The sequence below is a fragment of the Eptesicus fuscus genome, chromosome 9 (genome assembly GCF_027574615.1).
Source record: "Eptesicus fuscus isolate TK198812 chromosome 9, DD_ASM_mEF_20220401, whole genome shotgun sequence".
Lineage (NCBI taxonomy): Eukaryota > Metazoa > Chordata > Mammalia > Chiroptera > Vespertilionidae > Eptesicus > Eptesicus fuscus.
Window position 1 is genome coordinate 77763353 of NC_072481.1, and position 26401 is coordinate 77789753.

At 40.1% G+C, this 26401-nt stretch overlaps 1 protein-coding gene across 4 annotated transcripts in view; it reads right to left on the reverse strand.

The window, feature by feature from the left end:
* Positions 1-6612: 6612 nt before the first annotated feature.
* The window catches only part of RNF144B (ring finger protein 144B), a 128639-nt gene continuing 108850 nt past the window's right edge, over positions 6613-26401 (reverse strand). For all 4 annotated transcript variants that reach the window (XM_054721436.1, XM_054721437.1, XM_028152344.2 and 1 more), the window contains 5 exons: positions 24905-24965; positions 17374-17578; positions 15327-15471; positions 8284-8373; positions 6613-7127 (listed from right to left, as the gene is read on the reverse strand). In XM_054721436.1, the coding sequence (XP_054577411.1) occupies positions 6987-7127; positions 8284-8373; positions 15327-15471; positions 17374-17578; positions 24905-24965 (642 nt within the window). In that variant the 3' untranslated portion in view covers positions 6613-6986. The remainder of the gene's footprint in view (positions 7128-8283; positions 8374-15326; positions 15472-17373; positions 17579-24904; positions 24966-26401) is intronic.

Consider the following 26401-nt stretch of genomic DNA (forward strand, 5'->3'; position numbering starts at 1 on the left):
AACAATGCTCAGAGGTCCTGAGCTGGCTCATGCATCACGTAGGTTCAAATTCTAGCTTTTCCGCCAACCCACTGTATGACCTGATGCCATGTCACCTACCACTGAATGTTATCTCCCATCGTAAAATGGGGAAAGGGCACATTAACATCTACTCTCTAGAGTAATATGAAGAGCAAAATGAAATGTGAAAGTAAATGGCATCATGTAAATGCAAGTTTTATGTAAACCTCTGCCTCCCTCCAAATACTGTGTTGATATGAATTCTGCATTTTTCTCTCCATTTATCCTCCATTTTAATTGAGCATAAAATTAGCTAAATGTTTATTTGTGAAATACTTCTTCATGAAAAAAGCAACATAAACCTAGAAAGGTAACTTACTTACTGAGGTCATTCCTGCCTCAACACACTTTTACTAGTTTGAAATCTATTAGCCTCCTCGTCTCCTTTGGGATTGGTGTCTGGCTGAAAACTCAGCACCCACACTCACAGCCACAGCATGCACAGCACAATACCCTACAGTACTGCAATGGCTCCCTCTCCTCCCACCTCCTAACAAACAACACTTAGAAGTACTTTGACATTCATGATCTCATCCACTACTCCTAAGCCAGAGCTAAGATGGATGAAATGATTCTGTATGATAAATGGTTGGCCCTGGATCACACACCAGTCAAGAGCAAAGGCAGGCCTGGAACTTATTGCAAGCTGGGTGTCTGTCACCCCTACCCCACCCCACCTGTATTAACAGAGGGCAGAGAGAACAGAAGACGCTGCCTACTTGTTCTGTACCCAGGACACCAGATTTGCCAACCCTCTCCCAACACTCTGTTCACGTGCCCTTGTGGTGCCAAAGTCCCAGGGCCCGGCTGGAATTCAGGACACATGATGCAGGGTGGTGTGTGGATTTCTGGACTTGTTTGCTTTCAGTTAAACAAACTGACTTAGATACAAAAAATAAGTCCAGGTTGATCAATCATCAGAAGTCTCACAACTCACCTCAAGAAAACCTTCATGTTCATTTTATGTGAATGTGTTCAATAGCATGAAAGTTAACTACCCATCCACTCCTCCAAAAAGGACATATATCCTTGAATCATGCCAGGTCACTAAGGAACTACAAAATAAAATGGCTATTAGAATTAATTTCCTTCTCATAAAACCTAAACTCTAGTTTTAATATACAAAATAGGAAAACTGATAAACTTATAATGATAAACTGAAAAACATAAAAGCAGAAAATGGAATTCAAAGTACAACCTCTTTTTGCGTATCAGAATTTCATTATTTAGAGCCTCATTTCTTGCTGTTGAAACTGTCAGTCGATTGATGTGATGATAGGCTAGAAATACACTTTAGAGTACAAGCTGGTAACATTAATAGGAGACTTTGGATCTGCATTAACAATTGCTGCATTGTAAACATTAAAAGGAACCTGTGAGAATGTACTTTGTATTTGTGTGGAAGAGGCAAACATTTTGGCATTTGAAGTAAGTAGAATTCTATTTTCAATATTGGCAAGTCAGATACACACCATGTAGTCATTTAATGAATCACCTTCCATCTCCTGCCCTTCTCCAGCTGAACCCCAGGGAGTGACTGGGCTTGATCTCAGGGGGTGGCCATCTGCCCTAGGCACTTTGTCAGATACATCAAAACACAAAGTGACTATTCAAAATAATAAATTATTCTCTTACATATACCTCCACGGATGCAAATAATTGAGAGGGAAGTACATTCTCTTGGGATTCATAGATAAGCGAGTGAAGGCCAGCTCAGAATTACTGACGAATGAAAGAGCATTAGAGTACTGTCAAGGAGTCTGGCATTCTTTTTCTGGCTGCCACTCATCATAGTGTGACCCTTGGCAAGACATGAATACAAAACCATTGCTTTCTCTCTGAAATGGGCCTGCTCCATTTATCTCATAGGATTGTTCTCCAAGTTCTTTACAAAGCATATGTAAAATATATTAAAAGCATTACCATTACTATTAAATTATTTAAAGACCATTTTTTTCATAATGTAAATTTGTAAACTATCTTTAGGGCCTAAAAAATACCTCTTAGATCTATTATCTAACAAGTAGAAATAACAGAATGACAGAAAATCCTAATTATAATTTTTCAAATTCATTAGATTCATAATTTGCATTGCAATGAGTCTGCTGGTTAGATGTTGATTAAAATCACTGCTGTATAAAGTGATTCATTCAATAATTCTTTGGGAATGAAAAATTCAAGTTTAGGAAACAATAAGCACACTTTAAAAATGAAATAATGTTGACATTCTAGGAGATGATTAAGCAAATTAAAAAACCATAACCCAAAATGTTTTCAAGTGATGTTACTGATTCCCTCAAAACTAAAGGATTAGAAAATAGAATTTCAATTTATAAGTCAATTATAAACCTTTGTACTCAGGTATATTAGAAGCACAGAATATTCAATAAAAAGGCACTGAGGCCAGTATACGAATGTGAGCTTTCAGTTTTATAAGAACACAAGTTCTAGTTGTTAACCAACTCCTGGCACTCAACTTTCAGGGAGTCCTGCCTTGAATACTAATCAAAGGGAAATAACCTTAAATTAACACTATAATGTAAATCCTTTTTTTAAAAAACCATAACAAGGAAACACATTCCTCTAATAAACTTGTGGAAGATTAGAACTGACTGTAGAGAGCATGTAGTCCAACCCTTGTTTTACAGAACTAATGACTTTGATGCCTGGCAGCACTTTTTACTAGAATGATCAAAGACCTCAATTATTGCTTATTTCTCTGGATAATGATTAATGCTTGTGCACTGGCAGTGTGGAATATCACACATACTAGTACAACAAGTCTGCAGCAAGTGAAGGTGTTACATTTGCTCCCATTTCTCCTAAGAAACAGGGCTGCAAGAGTCACTTTTGTAAATGGTATTGCAGAGCCTAGGATTTAATAGTGACGTGGCTGGCATTTTAGATGATAAAATTAAACATGTCTAAAAACATGCAGCACAACAAGAGTTAACACACTTGATTTCCTGCTCCACATTTATTGGGGCTAGAGAGACTAAAACAGCTATTTTCCTCTCAAATCATTGGGGAAATATAATGACAGCAATTTCTTAAATACATAACAAAACTTTCTGGGTTATGAATCAACAGAGATGTAATAGCCTATAGATATCAATTGTGATAGCGTTTTAAAATATCATTTATCTAAGGCATTCTGAAATTGTCTCTGAAGCTACACATATATACATGATTCTATACACATAAAGGCATCCATTCATGAACAGAAAGTCTTTTAGAAGCACTGTGTAGGAAAGGTTAAAATAATACATACATGTTTAGATTCTGAATAATTTATAAGAGTCAATTTTGGGTTCCAAGAAGCAGTGATTTACATTTAAATAAGCACTTAGATTTTTCAGACTTGGATAGGTAAAATTTTTGTGATGCAGGCTACAAGAAAATTCAAAATCATTCCTTTTTCAAAGACCTCCTTCAAAAGAGAGACTTCAAGTCCAGAACAAATATGAACCAGAAGGATGCCTAAGATTCTAAAATGTCCTTCCATATGAATTTCCTCCTCATCTCCCTACCTAAGAAAAAGAGAATTCCTAGAAGGGGCAATGGCTAGATGTTATGCCATTACAACCAATAGTGTTTCTGGATGGGTAAGTTCTTGCATCCAATTTTGGTGAAGGATTTTTAAATTTCTATTTCAAATGGACTCTACAACTCCAAACACAAAAATATTTTGCTACAACATCCAAGCATGATCATGCAAACCCAGATTTCTTCCTAATACAGAATGAGAACCACTAGGGAAGGATAAAGCTGACAAAGGGAGGAGACAAGGTTGAACCCTTTCACTGGCAATTATCCAAAACGACAACATCAGTCTAGGTTATCAAAGTTGTCAGCTCTCTCTTTTATAAACAAACGAGAGGCCCGGTGCATGAAATTCGTGCATGGGGAGTGGGGGAGGGGGTGTCCCTCAGTCCAGCCTGCACCCTCTCCAATCTGGGATTCCTCAAAGGATGTCTGACTGCCCTCCTCTGCCGGCCTGGTCACCCCTAACTAACTGCCCTCCCCTGCTGGCCTGATTGCCCACAACTGCCCTCCCCTGCTGGCCTGATCACCCACAACTGCCTTTCCCTGCAGTCCATCTTGTGGTGGCCATCTTGTGTCCACATGGGGGCAGCCATCTTTGACCACATGGGGGCAGCCATCTTTGACCACATGGGGGTGACCATCTTGCATGTTGGAGTGATGGTCAATTTGCATATTACTCTTTTATTAGATAGGATTCTTTTGATTGGCTTACATCTCAACCCTGATGCACCAGATATACTTAGATTTCACCTACCAATCTGTTCCTGTTGATCCTGACAATGTCACACAGGCCAATTCTCTTAGCTATTAAGGGAAGAAGTCACCGTTTCCCAAGGACTTTTCAACATTTAAAAACTTAAGTCCAGTTATTTCAAGTCTGACAAACAATCCCATTCCTTATTCCCCCCTCACCTACACACACAAAAGAGCGAATTCTGCTATAATAGTATCTCTGTGAGACCATTCCTTCCATTTTTTCCAAGGAAATAACATAGATATTTTCTTCCACTTTCACTCCAAATTCAGGAGCTCTACCTTTAATAACAGTCTTTTGGGTTACTTAAAATCAGCCCATTTTAAGATTCTTTGTGGAAACAAGCCTGAAGAGTTTACTGAGTAGTACCCTGCCACTACTGACATTCTTGACACAAAAATTCAATTTCAGTTGAGTCCCTGTGATTCCCCTGAGCAGTTATAAATGCCTTTTACTATAATGAGGCAGTGTAAAACAAAGCAAATTATTCAAATATATATATATATATACATTTATACTAATATGAAATACATTGATAGAAGAGACCATTGATTTTTTTCTGAAGTGTTTTGAGTTTTAAAGGAAAATAAAGACACTTAATATTGAGAATTTTCTAATAAATGATTAAAAATGTTTTTGGTTGGCTGCCATTCAAAAGTTTTCCCAGCGTTCTCATTGATGTTCTATACAAACTGTAAATAAAAATATACATGACCAAAAGTACTATATGTATATATACATACATATATACATAGTATGTGTGAATTAAAGTTCCTTAAATATACACATCCCCACTTGGGATACATTCCATTACATAGGCAATAATAGGTCCAGGATAGCAGCAATTTAATAATGTAGTTACCCAGTTACTCAGAACATATCATAGGTCCTGATAGTTCCTGACATGGCTTCAAAGAGAGCTCTCCACTGTCATTAATACAGTTCTCATGAGGCACCAGGCTACATTGCTGATGGCAATTATGTCATCCTGTCACTGGAGAAAAGTTATCGTCCTTCAAAACCCGTTTATTCAAAATCTGACTATGGTATAATGGGAAAAACAAGTCATTTTATTTCTTACATATTTGGGTTGTTTTATCAGTGCCTTGTACATACAGAAAAGTATTCAGATTGCCTTAACAGATACTAAACCCAGCTGAGAAGACAGCTGTTCTGAACTGTGTTTGAAAATACAGAAATAACCTGGCCAGTGTGGCTCAATTGGTTCGAGCATCATCCCATACACCGAAAGGTCACAGGTTCAATTCCCAATCAGGGTACATATCTAGGTTGTGGGTTCGATCCCTGGTCAGGGTGAGTACTGGAGGCAACTGATGGATGTTTCTCTCTCTTTCTCTCAAAAAAAAAAAAAAAGGTAAATAACATGATTATCAATCAGTATTTTTACAAACTGAGATTGCATGATGTCATATTGTTTTTAAAAGAGTTATGTTTATGAGTCTATACTTGAGTAAGTTAAGAACTTGCAACCAAAATTTACATATATAATATGCAAAAAATCTTTAGGTTGCTTTATATTAAACAATATTAGTCACAGAAGAAAATACAGAATGGCTTTTACATAAACATTTGTGTGTTGTACTATGGTGTGTAATAATACACACCATTATTTTATGTATCTATCCAGGCATGCCCAGTGGACAGAAATTCTAGGTGGGAAGCAAGTTATATGGGTTCTAGATACATATGGACTTTAATACTCATATTTGGTGTGTACTTTTAGGCCTAATTCTAAATTTTTGGGTGTATGAACACAGAGCTCAAGAAAGGGCCCTACTATCTATGATGCAGGTTTTGAATCTCTGCCACTCCACCCAAATACTTCATGTAAAACAAGCTTGTAGACAGCAGCCACTGGCTCTATGAGAAGAGTTTATCACCTTAAAAAAGTTATACTTGCCAAGAAGGAGAGACTAAATTAGACCATATTGTTTTATAGGCTGAAACCCTTTTACTGGGAAGGGACAACTTCCTCTGCACAGCAGTTTCTCCTGCTTGAAGCTGAGATCACACAGGGAGAAACCTATTGTATTTCTGCCAAGTGACTGTGGGAATGCTGGGAAAGCACGCCCAGTAGCTGGCAGAGGCAGAGCCACCTTATCACCTCCTGAGATAAGCAGCCTGCTTTATCACTCTTACGAGAATTTCCCCCGAAATAGTCTCATCCACGGGTTTTCCCCCACGTTTCCCTTGGTAGTCAAATCAACACAGAACAGACTCTAGCTTCTCAATTATCATGTATGTTGCCAACCATGACAACACCTTTATTATATTGAATTGTTCATTCAGGCTCCTTGAATTTGGCTGGAAGTTGAACAGTCCCATGGGATCCTTCAGGTGATAAAATGATGCTGTGTTAGTTCCTTCCCAAGAACCCGAAGCTCCTGACATGCTCCACAGATACAACCTGGACTGCAGAGCCCGATTCTCTTTACACAGGAACACACACACCAGTGCTTGGCCTTTTCTGACGCCACAGGTGGGCAGGCAAGTTCAAAGTCTGGACACAGAGGCACTTCCAAAATTTGGCAAGAAAAAGGAGGCGAGTTCACCATGTGGGGCTTTATCACTGTGCTATGTGGCACGCGGACACAAACAGAGATCTTTAGGTTGTGGATGGGTCATGCTTTTTCTTCTTTCCCCGGCAGCACTTGCAGACACAACAGATTATACAGGGGGAAGCCAGGAGTAGCAAGGGTGAAGTCACCAAGGCAATGATGCCTAACCCCACAAGAATCCCAACCACCTGGAAATTTAAAGAAAGAAAAATATTTTAGCAGTTGAATCTTCCTTTATGTATACTACACCATCAGCTATGGATTCAAAATTCCCCTTGAAACCCTAATCCCCAATATAATGATGTTTGGAAATGGGGTTTGTTGGGAGGAAATTAGGACATGAGGGTGGAGCCCTCATGAAGGGATTAGTGCCCTGAGAAGAAGGGACACCAGACAGCTGGCTTCCTCTCTCTTCACCCTCTGCCATGTGAGAACACAATGAGAAGATGGCCATCTGTAAACCAACAAGAGAGTCCTCACCAGAACCCAACCCGAACCCTGCTGGCACCCTGACCTTGAACTTCCAGTCTCCAGACCCATGAGAAATAAATTCCCGTTGTTTAAGCCACCCAGTCTATAGTAATTTGTTATAGCAGCCTGAACTGACTAAGACGCCAACTCAGACACATAAAACAGTCACAATTATGAAACATTTTAGCCAGTCCCCAGCAGTGGTCTGAACTGAATAATTCAGGAAGATACCAGACACTAAATCAAAGGTGAGAAGAACAAACCAAATGCTAAGTCAGGCTCTGGCACGAGCTTAGTATAATCATGAAATGTTGGTGTTGGCTCTCTCTCTACCTGAGTTTCCTCAACAGCCTCCTAGGGATGTTAATAATGATTACTAGCCTATTAACACTGGCTCCTTCAAAAGAAGCATAGCCTTTAATAAATATGAAACACTATTAAAAATAAACCAGGGCTCCTTTTGAACCTGTCACATAATCACACAATGGCATGTACAGAGGGATCTAAGCCCCTGCAGGGGCTCGTCAGGTTTAGAGCACTGCCTTTCATAGCAAATGCCCCAGGAAGGGCTGTGGGAAAGTCATCCCACCATCTTTTTCAGGAGGAAAGAGCATCTGCCCTCATTCCACAAGTCACTGTTATTTACTTGGCTGCTCTGGTGCCCTGCTGCTCCACTTATCTTTAAGAGTATTGTGCTCATGAATTAACTCCAGGCAGTTGGTCCATTACTTTTCCCTAACCCTGCCCCAGAATTCCCCAGACACTCCTGGGCTAGAATGGGTAAGCAGCAGTAAAGTGGGGAGGATGAGCAGGCAGGTTTTCTAAGCCACTGTGAGTCTGGTGTATCTCATGCTCCTTTTAAGGTCAGGGTACCTGTGTTCGGTTCCATATCACTGAGGCTCTTGAATGGCCAAGCTTATTCCTACATGGCCCTTTGTCATAATGTCTGAGGAAAATGTCGTTCTGTGAAACAAAGAGAAAGGTTTCAGTAAGCATGTAATTTTGAATTGAGCGATAGATACTAACCACATCAGATCACCTTAGTGGAAGCAAAAGCTCTTTCTGGTACTATTAATAATGGCCTCTAGGAATTCCAAGCCCATGATTTTTAGACTCTATTTCAGTAGTTTTATATATCACCAAGTGAAAACAGAGGATAATCAATGAGACTCTTGACTGAGTCTAATAGAGATTAATGGCCCGACCAATTATCATCAAAAGGTAGCTCCATCAGAGGTGTGATAGGAAATGAGTGAGGCAGCTCAAAGATGGTTGTAGTAAACAAGGTGATAAAATGCCAGTGGTTGAGATGGAGAAGAGGAAAATACAATCATGAGATATTAAGATGGGTAACTAACTAGTGGGGAAATAGAAATCGCAGATGAGGGGAAAGTCACTGGGTAGAAGGTAGTGGCTTTGTTGAGAGAAACACCATAAAGATGGGTTTTGTTGGGAGGCGATGACCACAGTTTGGACATGTTGAACTTGAGAGATACTTGAGACATCCAAGCAGCACTGATGAAAAGGCAGTTGGTTACACAGATGTAAACTTGGGGGCGAAGACTTGGGAATCAGTGTACATGGGGTAGGAAAAACCACACAAGTAAATGAGATTACCCAGGGAGAGTGCAGACTGAGAGGCAAGCAGGCTGTTGAACACAACCATATAAGAATGGATCAAGATATATCCTAAGAAACTGGGAACACCAATCAGAAAGGATATATGCACCCCTATGTTCATAGCAGCACAATTTACAATAGCTAAGATCTGGAAACAGCCTAGATGCCCATCAGCAGATGACTGTATGAGAAAACTGTGGTACATCTACACAATGGAATACTACGCTGCCATAAAAAAGAAGGAATGCTTACCATTTGCCGCAACCTGGATGGAATTGGAGAACATTATGCTGAGTGAAATAAGCCAGTCAATGAAAGGAAAATAGCACATGATCTCACTCATTTATGGATAATAAAGAACATTATAAACTTGAACAAAAAGATAGATACAGAGGCAGTAAAGCATCAAACAGTCTGTCAAATTACAGCAGGAAGGTTAGGGAGAGGTGGGGAAGATAAGAGATCAACCGAAGGACTTGTATGCATGCATATAAACATAACCAATGGACGCAAAACTCTGGGGGGCGAGGGCATATATGGGAGTGGGGTGGGGGGGGGCAATGGTAAGATATGTACACATGTAATACCTTAATAAAAAAAAAGAAAAAAAAAAGAATGGATCAAGAAAAAGCCTGGAAAAGAAACTGAGAAGAGGCCAGAAATGTAGAAGGGAACCTGAAGGGGTGGAATCACTGAAACGGAGGTGGCCAAGATGTCAAAGGCAGCAGAGAATCGAGGTAAGATGAGGACTGAAGTGTTCCTTGGATTTTACCCAAAAGCAGTCACTCGAAGCCTCGGAAGAACACAGTCGGGGTGTGACTAAGTGGCAATCTGAGCTCGGCAATGACTGGAGGTAAGTAAGTGTCAACAGCTTGAGGTGAGTGTGCTTTATTGGCTGCTGAAGGGACAAGAGAAACAGAATGGCTGTAAGGGAAAGATGTAGACTTGAGAAGAGTGTTACATACCCATTTTTAAATGGGACACAGTTGAGTGCATGGATAATTTAGAGACTGGAGAGTGGAGAGTGGATGCTGAAGTTGGGAGGAGAGAGAAAACATAACTGAAGGGGACAAGTCGCCAAGGTATCCAAAGCAGATTAAGAATACCTCATCCTCCCACTGTGGACTGGAACTATCTCAACTAAATTTTTTAGATCTAATTCATACATATTTGAGTAAAAGACTTTTTTTTCACATTCTCTTGATGTTAAAATTTAACCAGCATCAACAACATGCTAGAATAGAAGAGCGAGTATGTTCAAAGATCAATAGACTATAACTTTTAAACACTATCTCAAAGCCAGCATAATTAAGAGCTTTGATTGTGAATTTATCTTTTTTAAGCAATTAGATATTTTTAATAAAGTAATCTACTATACATCTTCCTCTCACTGTGTTTTCTTTTTCTTTTTTTGCCTCTTTTCTCTTCATTAGCTGCCAGAATGTGCTTTCATAAAGGCTCAGTAGTGGCAAAAGACAGAAAATTCATCTGGGATTTAACTACTGTGACTGACACATTCTTCTGATTAATAACACTTGTCTGATGCTTTTTGTTAGTTTCCTTTAAGCTTCACAGATCCCCTGAGAGGGAGCCACTATTATTCCTCTATTTCTATTTTTTGTTAATCCTCACCCAAGGATACTGTTTTCATTGATTTTTTTCCCATTACTTTTTTTTTTATTGTCTAAAGTTTTACATATGTCTCCTTTTCCCCCAATTGACCCCCTCCCCCTCCAGCCATTCCCACCCCAGGCAAGCCCCCACCACCCCAGGGTCTGTGTACAATGGTTATGCTAATATGCATTCACACAAGTCCTTTGGTTGCTCTCTAACCACCACCACCCCCTGCCCTCTACCATTTGTCTCTGGATCTATTCTTGTTCATTAAATTATGTTGATCATTATATCCCACATATGAGTGAGATCATGTGATATTTATCTTTCATTGATTTTTAGAGAGTGAAAGGGAGGAAGGGAGGAAGAGAGAAATATGGATGTGAGAGAGACACATCAATTGGTTGCTTCCCACATGTGTCCCAATCGGAGCCAGGGATTGAACCTGCAACCCAGGTATGTGCTGTTGACCGGGAAATGAAATGGTGATCCCCTGGCGGGCAGGCCGATACTCCAACCACTGAATCACACTGGCCAGGGCTATTATTCCTCTTTTAAGATGCAGTCATTGTGCCTAGTCACCTGGTGGGAAGGGGTCAAGTACAGTGCTCCTCTACCCCACCAAGGTGCCCCAGACCTTCTAAGACGTCAGTGGGCTGATCTGACGAGCTAATTGATGGTGGCAAATGCCATACGCAACCTTTCCTGAGGCCATAGGAGAGCTTCCTGCAGCTGAGGTTTGTGTGGGGTGTTGTCTAGGTGGACACCACTCAAAGTGTGGTCCTCACTCCATCAGCTTCACTGTCTTAGAAACACAGGTTCCCAGGGCCCACTGCAGACTTCTGAAGTGGGGCATGGTATCTATGCTTTAACATACCTTCCATGTGTTTCTGATGTTCACTGTAATTTTAGAACCATTACTTTATAAAATATAGTTTAGAATGGCATTTCTCAACCTGTGTTCCATAGGAAAGTAGTGTCCTGAGATCCAGTGGTGGTTCTGGGTGTTCCCTGGCAAGGTCAAGTAAGTTTTGGGGAAAGCTGCATCGAGAAGGGGTAGAGTGTATGTTAGTGTGTCTGTGGAACCTGTTTATTTAACCTAGCCAGTCCCAAACACATTAGATTATAGATATTTTGGGGGGCAAGTTCCCTTGCGAAAGTTTCTAGGAGCTACTGGTCTAGGCTGAAGTGACCTTAGGGACAGCTCAAGGACACCCTTCCCTCCCTGTGAGCAATTAGAAGGCGGCAGTGTTAGTACTCAACTTTTACAGTCACGTCTGCCATGAAGCTTTGATGAAGTTTTAAGGTGACACCAGCAAGTACAACCAAGTAGATACCAAACTCGCTGAAACACATATTATATGAAATAAGTACTTTTAATTCTAGAGTTAGAATAAAAATTACTGTGTCTTCTTAAATGAGATTGTTTTCAGAATAGCATTACAATTACCTTACAGAGCACTTGATAAAGTGTTAAGGGCACATAAGAATGACACATATATTCATGGATTTTCAGTCACTGTGAGATTTTGACCTTTTTCATTTTCCAGTTTGGGACTCCTCCCCCCCACCCATCCCCCCCATATCTGAAATGATTGTAAAACAGTTTTTTGTGGGAGTTTTAAAAACTCTAACAAAATATTTTTGGTGCATTATAAAGCCCCATCCACAGAAGTATATATGAAAGCACACAAAACGCTACAGGTTTCACTGATTTTGGTGCTACTATTAAGTTATTCAATTTTTGCTTGTCTAATGATTAACCATTTTTAAAGTTTGTACATAAGTAACAAAGTATTCCTTTTAAGATTCATAAAGGGAAAATTGTAGGACATTCAGAGGTGAAGAATTAGGATTCTGTCTTTTGTATGTTTCTCATCTGTATTCACTTCCTGCACTGGCTTTTGTACTTGAGCGTTTTTTTCTTTACAAATGCTCTCTCACCACTCTGAAGTCTGCTGACTGTACCTCTTGAACGTGCTTATGATATTTTGCTCATTATGGAAAAAGGAAAATTTTGTAAGTTTGTGCTCTGCTAACTGTAGATATTTATTACTCTATGAGTTACCTATTTTTGTAACCACTGTGGTCTATCATATCTTACTAATGGTAAAAGGGAGGGAGCTACCAGAAGAGGAGCTTAATTTGCACAATTTCAGCCAATCTGTGAATGTAAAAACTACACTGTTGCTCTGCTATAACCCAATCTACTATAATGTGGAGAAATTATCTATCTTGAAATTCATCCTAGCAGGTGGAGTTGAGCTAAACTCCTTCTGGTTTTCCTTTGAACTCTTTAACTATAACAAGGCCCCATGGCATCGGCCCAAGGAGTGGTGAAATGCCAATGTTTTTCCATTAATTCTAATATAAGAGTTTAGTTTTTTCCATTAATTCTAATATAAAAGGTTTTTTTACTTACATGTACATTTGTTTACACACTATAGGTGGGTATCATTGAAAAGCTTGGTTTAATACACATTTAACCCCCCCCCCCCTCAAAGAAGGAACACAGATTTATGTAGTGACAGGAATACTTCATCCTCTGAAACAGCAGGGATGAGGATCAAGGCAGGAACACCCTCAATGCCTGAGAAAAACTCAAAATCACTTTGTTTGGTGTCTGTCTAGGGACTGGATTTTGGACAATCACCCTTCTCCTAAACCTATGCTCTACAACTTCCCTATAAACAAGGATCAACACCACATCTGACATGGAACACTTGTCTACAGAAAAACATCGTTACCAACAAGGCAATGCCGCTGGCTAAAACCGAGAAAATGAGGTCACAGAGAACAATGACCAGAAAACAATGCTGTGTATCCAGCCACCTGGCATCTGGGCCGTTTCGTCTCTGAGTCCTGGGACAGTCAAGTGATGGAACAGTGTGTTCTTGCAACATTTCGGCCAAAGGATGGAGAGATCTGGCGCACACATTTACTCCCTTATATTCTGGCTTCCTAAAGAGAACCTCATGGGCTCAGCCTGCTTGTGGATCTGAACCCAATTAATATTCTGGTGAAACATGGAGGAAAACAAACAAAAAAAGACTTCTCCCATTTGTAAAGCATCAAATCCTCTTCTAGAATAGCACTCCTCTGGATTTATGAGAGGTCTCCACTATCAAACTTAATGGTAATTCAAGGAGTATAATAGAATTTTTTTAAAAGAATGAAAACATTTCTCTCAACCTGAACTGCTAAGCTTCTAGAGACTAAGATATCAATTTTCTTCTCCCCAATTTATACCTCTTCTTGAAACACTGACATGAAACTAATTAAGATTCTTATTCATTGATGTCATCCTAAACAACTTACCAAATTTTCAGTTAAAAACCAGGCACATGGGGTCTAGCATGCATCCTGTATCAACTGCACACTCATTCTGTAACTGCGTATGATACTAAAGCACTACATGACTCGCTTGTTGAATTGAAGCAAACTGAACAATTAATATGGACAACTGGTAAAAGAATGGCCACCCACCCATGACTGAGGGCTTATACTGATAGGGACATATTTTATAGGTCCAAATTGCCCAAATTGGGAATACCTGTAAACAACTTAGGCTTTAAAACACTATAATTGAAAACAGTAGAATGAATTCTCAGCAATCCTTTACACCATCTTTTAACTCTGAGGTTACCATTAGCCTTAGCACAGAACTGAATGAAACTCCACCTGAATTTGAGAAGACATGCTTCATGAATGGTTAGGAAAAAGAACAATGAGACCAAACCTCTTTGTCTAGAAGGGAACCATGACAAAACAGTAGCAATACCTCTGTCATGCCAATGAATGAGACAGTTACTTGAGAGACACCGTTGATTTGAGTGGCTTTTTTCTTTAAATTCAAAAAGAGGAAAACAACCTAATGGCAGTAGGCAGCACAAGGGCGCCCCTAAAGATGCCTATGGCATTTCCCCGGAACTTGTGAAAATGTTACCTTACATGGCAAAAGGGATCTTTCAAGTGTGTTTAAATTAACACCTTGACATAGGGGAGATTATCCTGTAGTGTCCAGATGGACCCAATCTAATCTCACTGGTCCTTAACGGTAGAGAAGCTCTCCCAGCTGTGGTCAGAGGGAATGACTCCGAAAGCTATGACTATAAAATAAGGGTCAGAGGGATGTGATGTTGCAGCCTGGGAAGATAGAGAAAGAGGCCACGAGCGAAGGAAGGCAGGCAGCCTCGAGGAGCTGGACGAGGCCAAGAGATGGATTCTCCCCTAGAGCCTACAGAAGGAATGCAGCCCCGAGGACACCTTGGTCTTAACCCAGTGAGACCCACATTCGACTTCTAATGTTCAAAGCTAAAGATAAGAAATTTGTGTCATTTTCAGCCAAAATTTTGTGGTAATTTTTTTTTAAATAGCAACATAAAACGAATACACGAACAGTCCTTTACATAATAGAATGAAACAATGCCCCCAAAGCAGGAAATGTCCCTAAAACAAAAGCTTGCCTTTTAAAGCAAAGGTGACATACCCAAGGTAATCAAAGAGAGGCTTTATGGATATCTAAAGTAGCAGGCTCAGGAAGTCTCATTAAGAAAAATAAATTTTGGGGCAGGACAAAAGCAGGCTCAATATTTTGAAAGGAAAGGCTGTAGGACACTGGCTGTTGCGCAGGTACAGTATGGAGAAAGATGCTGGGAGAGAGTCTTCCACGTGGAACTTACATCCAGGTTCTGCAGACAGTACCAGCAAAACGTGTGCTTGCAGTTCTTGCACATCATCTGAGCACAGCCTTCGTTGCGTTCGATATAAACCCGGCAAAATGGGCACTGCTTAATGGGGGCGTCTGCATCTGTCCCAAAGAGGGCCCTAAAACACAGCGGATGAGAAATTATTGGGTGGGAATGGAGAATGCTGCCTGATATTTTTAAAAAGTCAGTACCACAAAGGTGTACAGTAACCAGACCCATGGTAAGAATAAGCTAAATATAATGGATAAATAATGCCCTTCAAACTCAATTTTATGGCCAGCAATTGGATCTCCTAAGGCTCCTGATGTTTAGGTAGTGAACTCTTTGTTATCTGTGCTTAATTCACCCCCAAGGAAAAGGGTGGGGGTAAAAATAGGTGTGACAGAAATTATTAGTTGTTCAGATAACCCAAAACAAAACAAAAATACCTTAATTCATTTACTAGTATCTTTGGCTTTGAGTGGATTATATCGTCGTATTTTCCACAACTGATTTAATTCATTGTTTTTGCTCAATTAGTATTTCATTCTCTGAGCACACACTGAATAAAAAGTGCAAGAAGTCTGCTACACAGCAGAAAAACTAGCTCAGGATCTGACGGGGCATAGATAATCCATCTAATAAGCTGTTTAAATAAACAAATGAAAGAGACTGTGGGGAGTCAATAATCAATACTTTAAAGTAAATGCCCAATGTCATTGAAAAGACCTGCTCCAAACAGACGGATAGGCCAATACAGGGTCACAGCTCAGAGGGACATAGAAAAGAAGGGGGGGGAGGGAGGGTGGCAGGGAAGGCTAGATGAGCCATAGCACTGGGCAGCACTTCAGCTACTGTTCATCAAAACCCACACCCAGCCCAGAGACACCCACGTCACAGTGTTATAACAACTGTGACAGAATTTGGTACTCACAATAACCTCATAGAGCAGTGGAACAGTTACTATTTTAATTATCTCCCCCTTTTTTTTTTTCAAATAGAGAAACATCCCATAGGGTCTGAGTGTTTTGCATGAGGTCACACGGATGCCAAGTGACAATGTCAGAACTCAGTCCTTCTCCCTCTGGGATCTTTACATTGTCCTGTGACACCCGGGACCTCACGGTGGTGGCAGTGAAAATGGAGGAGGCACCGGCGGAAAGGGCACATGCCTGCCCTGTGTACTGGATCTGTTTTCCCTCTTGATTCCTTTGGTCTGAGATTCAAGCACAGTATCACAGCCAGGTAGCACTGCTGTCCCTGAAGAATGGCTCCCCGCATTCTCAGGGCGCCGAGGGCTAAGCCAACCGGACTGCAACACTGGCATTTCTGTTCTTGCGGGTGCAGAACAGCCATAGCCTCGAGCAAAGCAAGGGATCAAACACAAAGGCCTCTCACTCCGGGCCCTGTGGCTGCCATAAAACCCTCCCTACCGAAAGGCACAGATTTAATTGCGTCTCATCCTAGCAGAATCTCAGCCTCGGCGCCACCTTTTCAAAGCATCAAGTGTTGAGAGATAAGCTCTTTCCCTCTAGCACCTTCGAATTGAGCACGGTACTGTGCTGACAGCTGTTTCTGCCGCTGTGTTCTCCCGGATGTGATTGGCACACCTCAGGAGCTGGCAATTTAGTTAGGGGAGAAGGTAATTTCTGCACACTTTGCAATCAGGAAGAATGAGGTATGCCCATCGCTGGCGGCTCTGACATCAAGCAAATGGCTGTGGACAAGCTAAGACTTCCAACTGAGAACCAGTGGACCATATGACTAACTACAGGGAAATCAAAACTCATACAAACTCTAATTTCAGCAGTATCTGAAAGATGCTCCGGGGTAAATAACTAAAATCCCTCTAGAAATGCTTTTGTGGGTTAGTCTTTGTTAACAACTTACCAGTCTTGAGACACTTCTCAGAAAGTGTTGCAGGCAAATAATGAATCTCTAAGTTCCATCACAAGATAACTCCTTCCCCAAGCAACATATTTGGTGTTTCTGAGAAAACCAGTGAATAATCCCAAATACCACTTTTTTTTTTTTTCCTTACCCGTGCTCTGTTGGCAAGACGACAGGCTGACTGTCTCTACAGGAGACCTCGGCGTGCCAAGCATCCTTGCAACATGAGCAGAACTTCAGGTGGCAGGAAGGGCACTCCACCAGCACAGGCTGTCCTGGGTCACCTGACACAACGGGGCACACAGTCTGACAGTCTGCGACGGGGCACCACGTTCGGTAGGGGTCCAGGTGAACTTCTGAAGCATAAAGAAAGGGAATGTGATGGTCTATCTGTCTTGCATTCAAACTCAAGGCTTTCTCCCCTTCACTTATTCTCGCTTACAAGCTCACATTTATGGAAGCTTAGTACAACCAAGGGCAGTGATTTCTTCACAATGGATCCAAACCTAAAAGGTCAGTCAGCCTTGCCACAATTCCCAGAGTAGGTGCTAATGAAATAGGTCACCATCGCCCTTATCTATATATATAAAAGCCTAAGCGACCATTACAACAGAATGACCAGAACAACCGGTCGCTATGATGTGCACTGACCACCAGGGAGCAGACACTCAACGCAGGAGCTGCCTCCAGCCTGCAGGCCCCGATCGCCGATGGGGCCTGCCAGCCAACCTCCCAGTCTCTCCCCCGAGCCGGCAGGTACCAACCACCCAATTGGGAACAGGCCCGGGCTGGGACAGGGAACCAGGGGTGGATGGAGGCGGACACGGGCAGCAAGAGAAGGGGGGGGAGGAGGCAGGTAACCTGATTGGTCCTGATCACCAGCCAGGCCTAGGGACCCCACCCATGCAGGAATTTTGTGCACTGGGCCTCTAGTAAACAGATAAATAGTGTTGTCATTAACCAAAATTTGCAACTGTTGGACTATTTCCTACCTTTCAGCACTCAAAATAATAAAAACTCTCAAGTATTGTCTACAATTAATTTGGGTACTATCTTGGAGGAAATTGGACATGAAGAACCTACTAAAGCAAAAGAAAAAAATTCATAAAAGATTCTGTCGTTTCAGGCACTCAGAATAGGTAGTGAGGTTTCCTCTGCTGTTTAGAGAGAAATTAAAGAATAAGGAGTAATCACATAATTTAGGGACCAAATGATGACTTAGCCAAAAGGTCTGATTGGCTGTCAACTTGAAATTTCTTGCTGCCCTACCAATATATCACTTAGAGAAAATTTGTAAAAGTCCCACATACTCTAAAAACCAAAGGTAGGGACTTTCACAGACTAAAAAATGATAGTTTTGTCAGGTACCTCATCGGTTAGATCCATAAGTCATGCAGGAAAGAAGACTGGGTTGGGGGATGGATGACTGTCTCTCTATTCAAATGTTTACAAACATTTGTTCAGCTTTTCATTTTTTATACAATAACAGACTTCATGTTCTTGTTATATAACATGAACTTCAGGGAACATACCACATGAAAAATTATGTTATTTGAAGGGTAGAATAGCCTCTCTTTTTCTGAACCAGTGTACAAGGTGGGACAAAAGTAGGTTTATAGTTGTGAGTATGAGGACCACGGAGTTTATTCTTGTGTTATTTGCTATTATATGATTTTCCATATGAACAATTATAAATCTACTTTTGCCCCATCCTGTATTTTGCAAATTTTGAACTTATGAGATTCTAGTTTTAAATCTCCTAAGGACTGTGATTCTTGAAAATTTCCACCCAGGAGGCAAAGAAACCCAAAGGGAGATGCAAAAAGAAAATGAAACTATTAAGTATGAGCTTGGCTTTAAAGGTAATAATTTTACAAATTCAGTATCAGAGGGAAAAAGTCCAGTCAACACTGTCACCATTAATGTCTCGCCTAGAAAATGCAACAATTGGATCTATGCTTATTACAGGTTTTCATCAAAAAGAGCATCCTTAAACGTATTTTCTTATTTAATTCTGAGGGACAGGGATTGGAGCTTGATGGGCCAAATATAATCAGAAATAGGAAACCTATGATTCATAGATCCTCAGACCCCAAGAGAGATGGCCCGTCTAAGATCCCTAAAATTTTGGGACAGGCTGGTTAGAAAACCAAGGGGATAATGACACACAGACGTTCCAAGGTCTTACCTTGTATTTCCATACCATTTATATTTTCATCCAAACTCTTATAACTGTTTCATAAATACTAAGCCCAAAGAAATGCAGGCTGGTATATAACTTAGAGCTAAGGACTCCCAGATCAAATATCCACTCACCATCCATTTTAAATAATAGGTCTTTTCAAGTCTGATGACAGAACCATGAATAAGCAGCCAACCTACACATGGTTTTGATCTGAAAGCTTTCCAATTTTTACCCAAATAATACAAAAGAAAAGAGATTTACATATGTAATAAAGCATCCCAACTTGACAAGGAGCTAAGTGAGCAGAGGGAGAGTCACAGTTGATTACTTGGGAATAGTAGATAAGGGCCTGATCACAGATTATGATGATAAGGCCTAAGCAAGATGAGGAGCCCTTGAAGGGAGAGCCATGATAAGATTCCCATTTGTAGAAGATTACTCTGGCTACTGTAGGAAGAATAGGTGCTAATGGCACAAAGTGGCAACAGAGAGATCTATTATGAGGCTATAGTAGTCATATAACCTAAGGTGATACACTGGATTATATAAAACACTCTTTATTACTATTAGGATAAATTCAATTCTACCTCCTGGCTTTTGGCCTAGGAAGCAGTAATTATGCAGAGAAACAAAATGCACCCTATCCAAAATATTGAAGGTCTAGTTTCTTCCCCCTTCAAATTTCTTTTCCAGAGCTGGCAAAAAAAAGTGAACTAATGAATATTCAACTAATTTCTTCTGCACTGGCAGTGATGAACACTTCATGTTGCTCTGAGAAGGAGAAATGTTCAGAAATCTAGAAAGAGAGAAACCAGGAGTCTGCGTAAATCAGCCTCTAACTAACAGTGCCCTAAACACTTTAATATGAACACGATTTCAAAGTGATTAGTTGTAACATATTTACCGTCAGAGATGGACAAATTCACAGACTTGCACTGGCGTGCACTTATGAAAATGACAATGGATTACTGAGGTAAAGCCCCATGACTGTTTGATCTTAAGACTCTGCTTGTTCATGCAATTTTTGCAAGGCAGGAAATGCTATTTAAACTGCTTTCTACTTCTGTATTCTGACAATTATTGGGAAGTAGAAACAGACTAAGAAAATAAAACTGCCATGAGACCTAAAGACCATATCTGACATCAATAACCATTTTCACTTTTCAAAAATTGAACTCAGGGCCCTTTGGTTTTCCCACCCGAACTGTACCACATATGTAGTTTGTTTCTTACTCTGTAGTATATTCTCTCAATTCACATGAGTAGTTTCTCTGGCATCCTCTACATTTGTGAGGCTGTGCCCATAAAGACATCACATGAGTTCTTATTATTGCGGGGAACACCATGCCCCAAAGCTAATTTAATTACCAGCTGAAATAAATAAAACTGTTTTAATTTTATGACCCACTGCATTTTTAATTATGCCAAAGTTAATTTGCTTTCTGATATCTCATAGAAAAAGGTTTTCTGAAGATAGTTAAAAATGCAATTGAATTAAACTGATCAGAATTAACATCTGCTCCAGGAAATACCCTCAAGCAGAGGTGGCCATCAGCACAGGGGTTGCTCTCAAGATAGTTGAAGACAACCACAGAATTTCAAACCTGGAAACAACTTTTTAGGTTACCTAGTACCCACAGAAGTTAGGAGTTTGTGTAATGGGGTTAATGAGTATATGATGGGGTCAGGCCTTATTTAACTCCTAGAATACCATTAACTATAATCATGCTACTAAATAGATTTTCATTTCCACTATCACCATGGGAACATTTTCTCTTCTAAGCAGCAACTTTGAATGCTTTCTCTCAAGTCATGATCTCCTTGGAGGTGGTCAGGGAAAGGGAATTCATGATTATAGTAAGTGTATACTGTAAGGAGAAAATGAATATGACAAGGTAGTGTAAAGGAATTAGCACTGATTATCAAATTTCTATACAACTCTCTAGAATCTAGGACGACGAGAAAGGAAACAGGCTGGAAAAAAATTGGGACTAAGTTGAAAAGAAAACAGAAGTAAAATTATTAATTACATTATATACTCAGCCTAAGGTATGATTCTGGAAGATGCTTTCTTATTTTAGTTCAGAAAACTGGGGGAAAGGGAAGATTTAGTGGTGGTAGTGATTAATAACGACAACAATAACAATAGCTGTGATAATTTACTGAATGCACACTGTGACCCACACACAATATTTACTTATTATCTACAACAGCCCTAGGGTAATCATTCCCTTTTATCCCCATCGTATAGGTGAGGAGATAGAAGTGTGCACAGGAAGTGGCACTTAACCATGTGCCTCTCCTTCGAGACCCCTTTAGAAACCTCATCCTACATGCAGATAAATGTCTTTGCTGGAGATAATTTAGATTTTTCCAAAGAAAACTGAAACATCGAGAGGGTGCTATGTTAGACTTACAACTGATCAACAAGGAAGAGCTGGATGGTAAAGTAGAGGAAGCGTGAAGCTGAGAAAGTGTTATCACCAGAAAGCACAAAATAGCTGAGGAAGGAAACCCTAGACTTAATCATTCACTTACCACAAAACACCAGAAAGGCAGGCTCAGAAAGAAAACACACACACACACACACACACACACACACACACACACAATAAGAACAGGCTTGTGATTAGAAACTATAAAAATGAAGATGACTAATGAGAGATGGGAGGTGTTAAAAAAACAAAACACTGAACTAATGATAAGGTCATTAAGTGTCACAGTCTTTAAAAAAAAAAAAAAAAGCCCTAGAAGGCATCAAATAACCACACAGGGACCTCTGGTAAGACAAAACCTTACTCCTCAGGCACAAAAGATGGGGTGGGAGCATTTCACCAAGGACAAATAAAAGAGTGAGATGAAACCTGAAGAGCCATATCATAAATGTTATGACTTAAAATGAAAGGAGGCTTGTGAAAAAATGCTGAGAACAAGAGGGCTTTCAAGGAAAGATGAAAGCAGCCTCTGGAACTGCACTTAGTACTTAGTGCATAATAGATGCTCACTACATAAAAATGTAGGTGACTATGTGAGTGAATATGATAGGATTAGCAGATAACAGGAAAACAAATTCTTATTTTACTTTACTTTTTTTTATAAAGAACAATCTGGCGCTTAAAATATTTGTTTCTAACCACTATATGAAAATACAACTAGCCAAGAATAGACACCTTAACCTATCAGGGAACTAAAGGAACTTGCAGTTATAGTAAGTAAAACAGGGTCACAAAAATAGAAACGGTCCTTAAGGACTAGAGATGGATAATGGATAATCAACCCAATTTCTGAAAAAAATTATTTTGAAAGGGTAGATTCTGGAAGCAAGAGTAAAGCAAACTTCTAGCATTAATCATCAGACATGTGCTTTGAGAAGCAGTAGAAAGTAAAGTAGTAAAAAAAAAAAAAAAAAAAAGTAAAGCAGTAATCACTAGCACATGCCAAATTCAGTCCCTAATATTGGAAGACTGATACAGAAAGGGAAAGCCACAAACACAGCAACAGCCAATGGAAAGTCACGGATGGATACAAAGTAGATTCACAGAATAACCAATCAGTTCCAAATGGTGTTTCTCTGCTTTGTATAAACAGAGGTGATTTGGACCCATTCAACAGATTTTCTTCCTCACAAAGACTTAGTCAAGTGTAAAGTAAAGTAGAGGACAGTTAAAATACAGGATGATGCCTGGCGGTGTAGCTCAGTGGTTGAGTGTTGACCTATGAACAGGAGGTCAGTTTAGATTCTGGGTTCAGGCACATGCCTGGGTTGTGGGCTTGCTCCCCAGTAAGGGGCATGCAGGAGGCAGCCAATCAATGATTTTCTTTCATCGCTGATGTTTCTATTTCTCTCTCTCCCTCTCCCCACCTCTCTGAAATTAATAAAAATATATTTTAAAAAAAAAGAAAGAAACAGGATGACAAACTAAAAACTAAGAAAAGAACTTGGTATGCAATACAGGTGGCCCTCGTGCAATGCCCTCATTTCATCACAAGATGGCTGCCCCCACGTTGTCACAAGATGGCCACCCCCAAGTCATCACAAGATGGCTGCCACAAGATGGCTGCCACAAGATGGCTGGCAGGGGAGGGCAGTTGGGGGTGATCGGGCTGGCAGGGGAGTGGTTAGGCATCAATCAGGCCGGCAGGGGAGCAGTTAGGGGGTGATCAGGCTGGCAGGCAGAAGTGGTTAGGGGCAATCAGGCAAGCAGGCAGGTGAGTGGTTAGGAGCCAACAGTCCTGGATTGTGAGAGGGATGTCCAACTGCTGGTTTAGGCCCGATCCCCAGGCCTAAACCAGCAGTCGGACATCCCCTGAGGGGTCCCGGATTGGAGAGGGTGCAGGATGGGCTGAGGGACAACCCCCCCACCCCTGTACATGAATTTCGTGCACCGGGCCTCTAGTAATTTTTATAATCAAGACCTCAAAATTGCCTAGCTGATAAATCTTGCATTTGAGGTGAATATGAAGTATATTATGTAACAATGACACATGTACATCTTAGAAAGAGTACCCCAATCAAATAAACTTCATTGTGTAGCACTGAATTAACTTAAATTTACTTAAAATGTCTATTTTCTAACATAATTATTCCTCCTTGTTTACATTTTAGGGGCATACTAATTAGCTAAAATGATTTCTTATAAATACACAAATGGATGAAATAGTAAATTTTATGTTAGACATATTTTACCTCAATAAAAAACTATAGAATTTTTAAAAGTTTTATAGGTGAGGAAGCTTAGACACCATCTATGTGATCCTAGGCAAATTTCAATCTCTTCAATTGTAAGTTTCTGTATCTATAAAATAGGAATAATAAAATCAATTGTCAATGCATGGGAATCTCTAATGGGGCATCTGCCTAGAACTTGTGAAAAAAAAATAAATTCCATGTATGAGTAAAACTATGTGATCCTCTTAAAATGCCTCAAAGCAGAGATGTGCAAGAGCACCTATAAAAGACAGTCTGGCTACAAAGCCTGCCCAACTTGATTGTAACCAGACTGAATACATTATCATATCTAATGAAGAAATAAGCCAATCACAAGTAGGGATGAACACTACAAGAGCATCCAAAAGTCCCAGTCACTAAGCAAAGTCTGTTGACACCTATCCATGCACTTTCTGGGGAAAAGTGAGTCTTGGCCAATGATTCTTCATGTGTGCCTCACGTATGGGAAGGTTATTACTGCTGTAAAGATGGATATGGCTGTGAAATGCATATTACCCCCTCTCCTTTCATCTCTCTCTAAAATCAATAAAAACATATCTTTAAAAACCAATATAAGGAAAGTTCTATTTCCTGCTGGTCTGTATTTTCTCTGGCTGTGGCTAAGAAAGTTGAAGTTGTACATTGCAATTACAGTTTTCCCCTTTCCAAGTATCCTCATGGCTTTGTTGACAGCCCGCAGCTGCCTTAGCCTTCCATGCAGGTTAGTGGAAAGATGACAGATGTAAAACCACATTTACCATCGGGATGAAAAGAAGAGTGCATACATACCTCGTTCAAATTTTAACCGCTGATAAAGCTGAAATTGATCCACAGGTACCAAACAGGCAATCTGAAACCAGACACATTACAAAGATGAGATTTCAGTCATCGCAGAGGCCCAAATTGCCAGCCTTATGATTTCTCCTTGTTTGGCTTACTGTATTATCTCTATACAAGTTGTTTGCAAATGTCTTTGGCGCAGTAACACAAGCAGCAATCCCTGCATCATCCCCAACCATCTGCCATGGCTAGGAGTCGCTCAAGGCACCAGTTACAGAACTGACTGATCACCTTCCATTCTTCAGTCAGCAGCTACTAAGACCAAACAACGAAATCTTTAGACTTCCCAAATTAGTTGTGTGCATATGTGAAAGGTGCTCTTTTTCTCTCTACATTCATTTAAGAAATTTTTAAAAGATTATAGTTCTAGCTTTAGAATCCTTAAATACTAAAGTCAGGTAGATAGTGCAGGAATAGTGCCTTCTCAGCAACGTACAAAGCGCTTCTCCTGACAAAAATCATCTCAAGAGGCCCTTGATTATCATGCACTGCCACCATGCCCTGGTAGAAAAAGAAAAGCCTAAGGTGTTTCTTGTGGCTAGGCTCCCATTACCACTTCCGACAGCAATGTGGACCAAAGGTTCGTAAGTAAGGATTCATAGCTAACCAAATGGCATTGCAGATTAGTCACTTTTAAGTTGCATTTCAAAGTCAGATGCAGGCAAAGCTAACTGCTCTTAATCTGGCATTCTAAAAAATAATAATACCATTGATGTCAACACGTCAATATTCTGATATGGCTTAAAATATTTATAACTGAAAAAAATCCAAGAACTTGATACAGGACACACCTTGGCAATTCTGACGCTAAAGCACTGCATATTTTTGGTATAAAACATATGTTGGCGAAAGGTGTTGCAACTAATGGAAAGAAGTGTGCTTTGAGAAAAGTGGAGTAAAAAAAAAAATGAGGCTGCTAAAATTGTACTGAACCAATATAATACATTTAAAAAGGCATTCAAAGTTGAATTCTCCTCCTCACAAAAATAAACAACACATTTGTTTATTTTGTAAATGACTCAACCTTAGTTAAATATATGAAGAGACACAAAACAGGTAAGTTCTGTCTTCTCCATTTTAAGTAAAGCAAAGTAAAACATAAATTTAATTTCATGATAACCTTTTGCTCCATTCGGGGTGGGGGGGCGGGGGGGAATGTTGCATTTTCATCTGGCACCTTAAGTAAAACCTCCTTAGCAATCACTAAAAAATTATGGTTAACTTTATGTTATGAGTATTTTACCATATATTTTGTTAAAGTATGGTTACATGTTTATTCTACTGAAAGCCTGTTTTGTTTCAACTGTTTTAATACTACCTGGACATCTTTCCTAAAAGACAAAGGCACCTCAAATAAAATGCATTTGGAGACAGAAGTTGCAAGCAAGTGAAAGCGTGGGAGGCATTAAGGAGTCAGAGTTTAGTTACTGACTTAGTCAATGATTC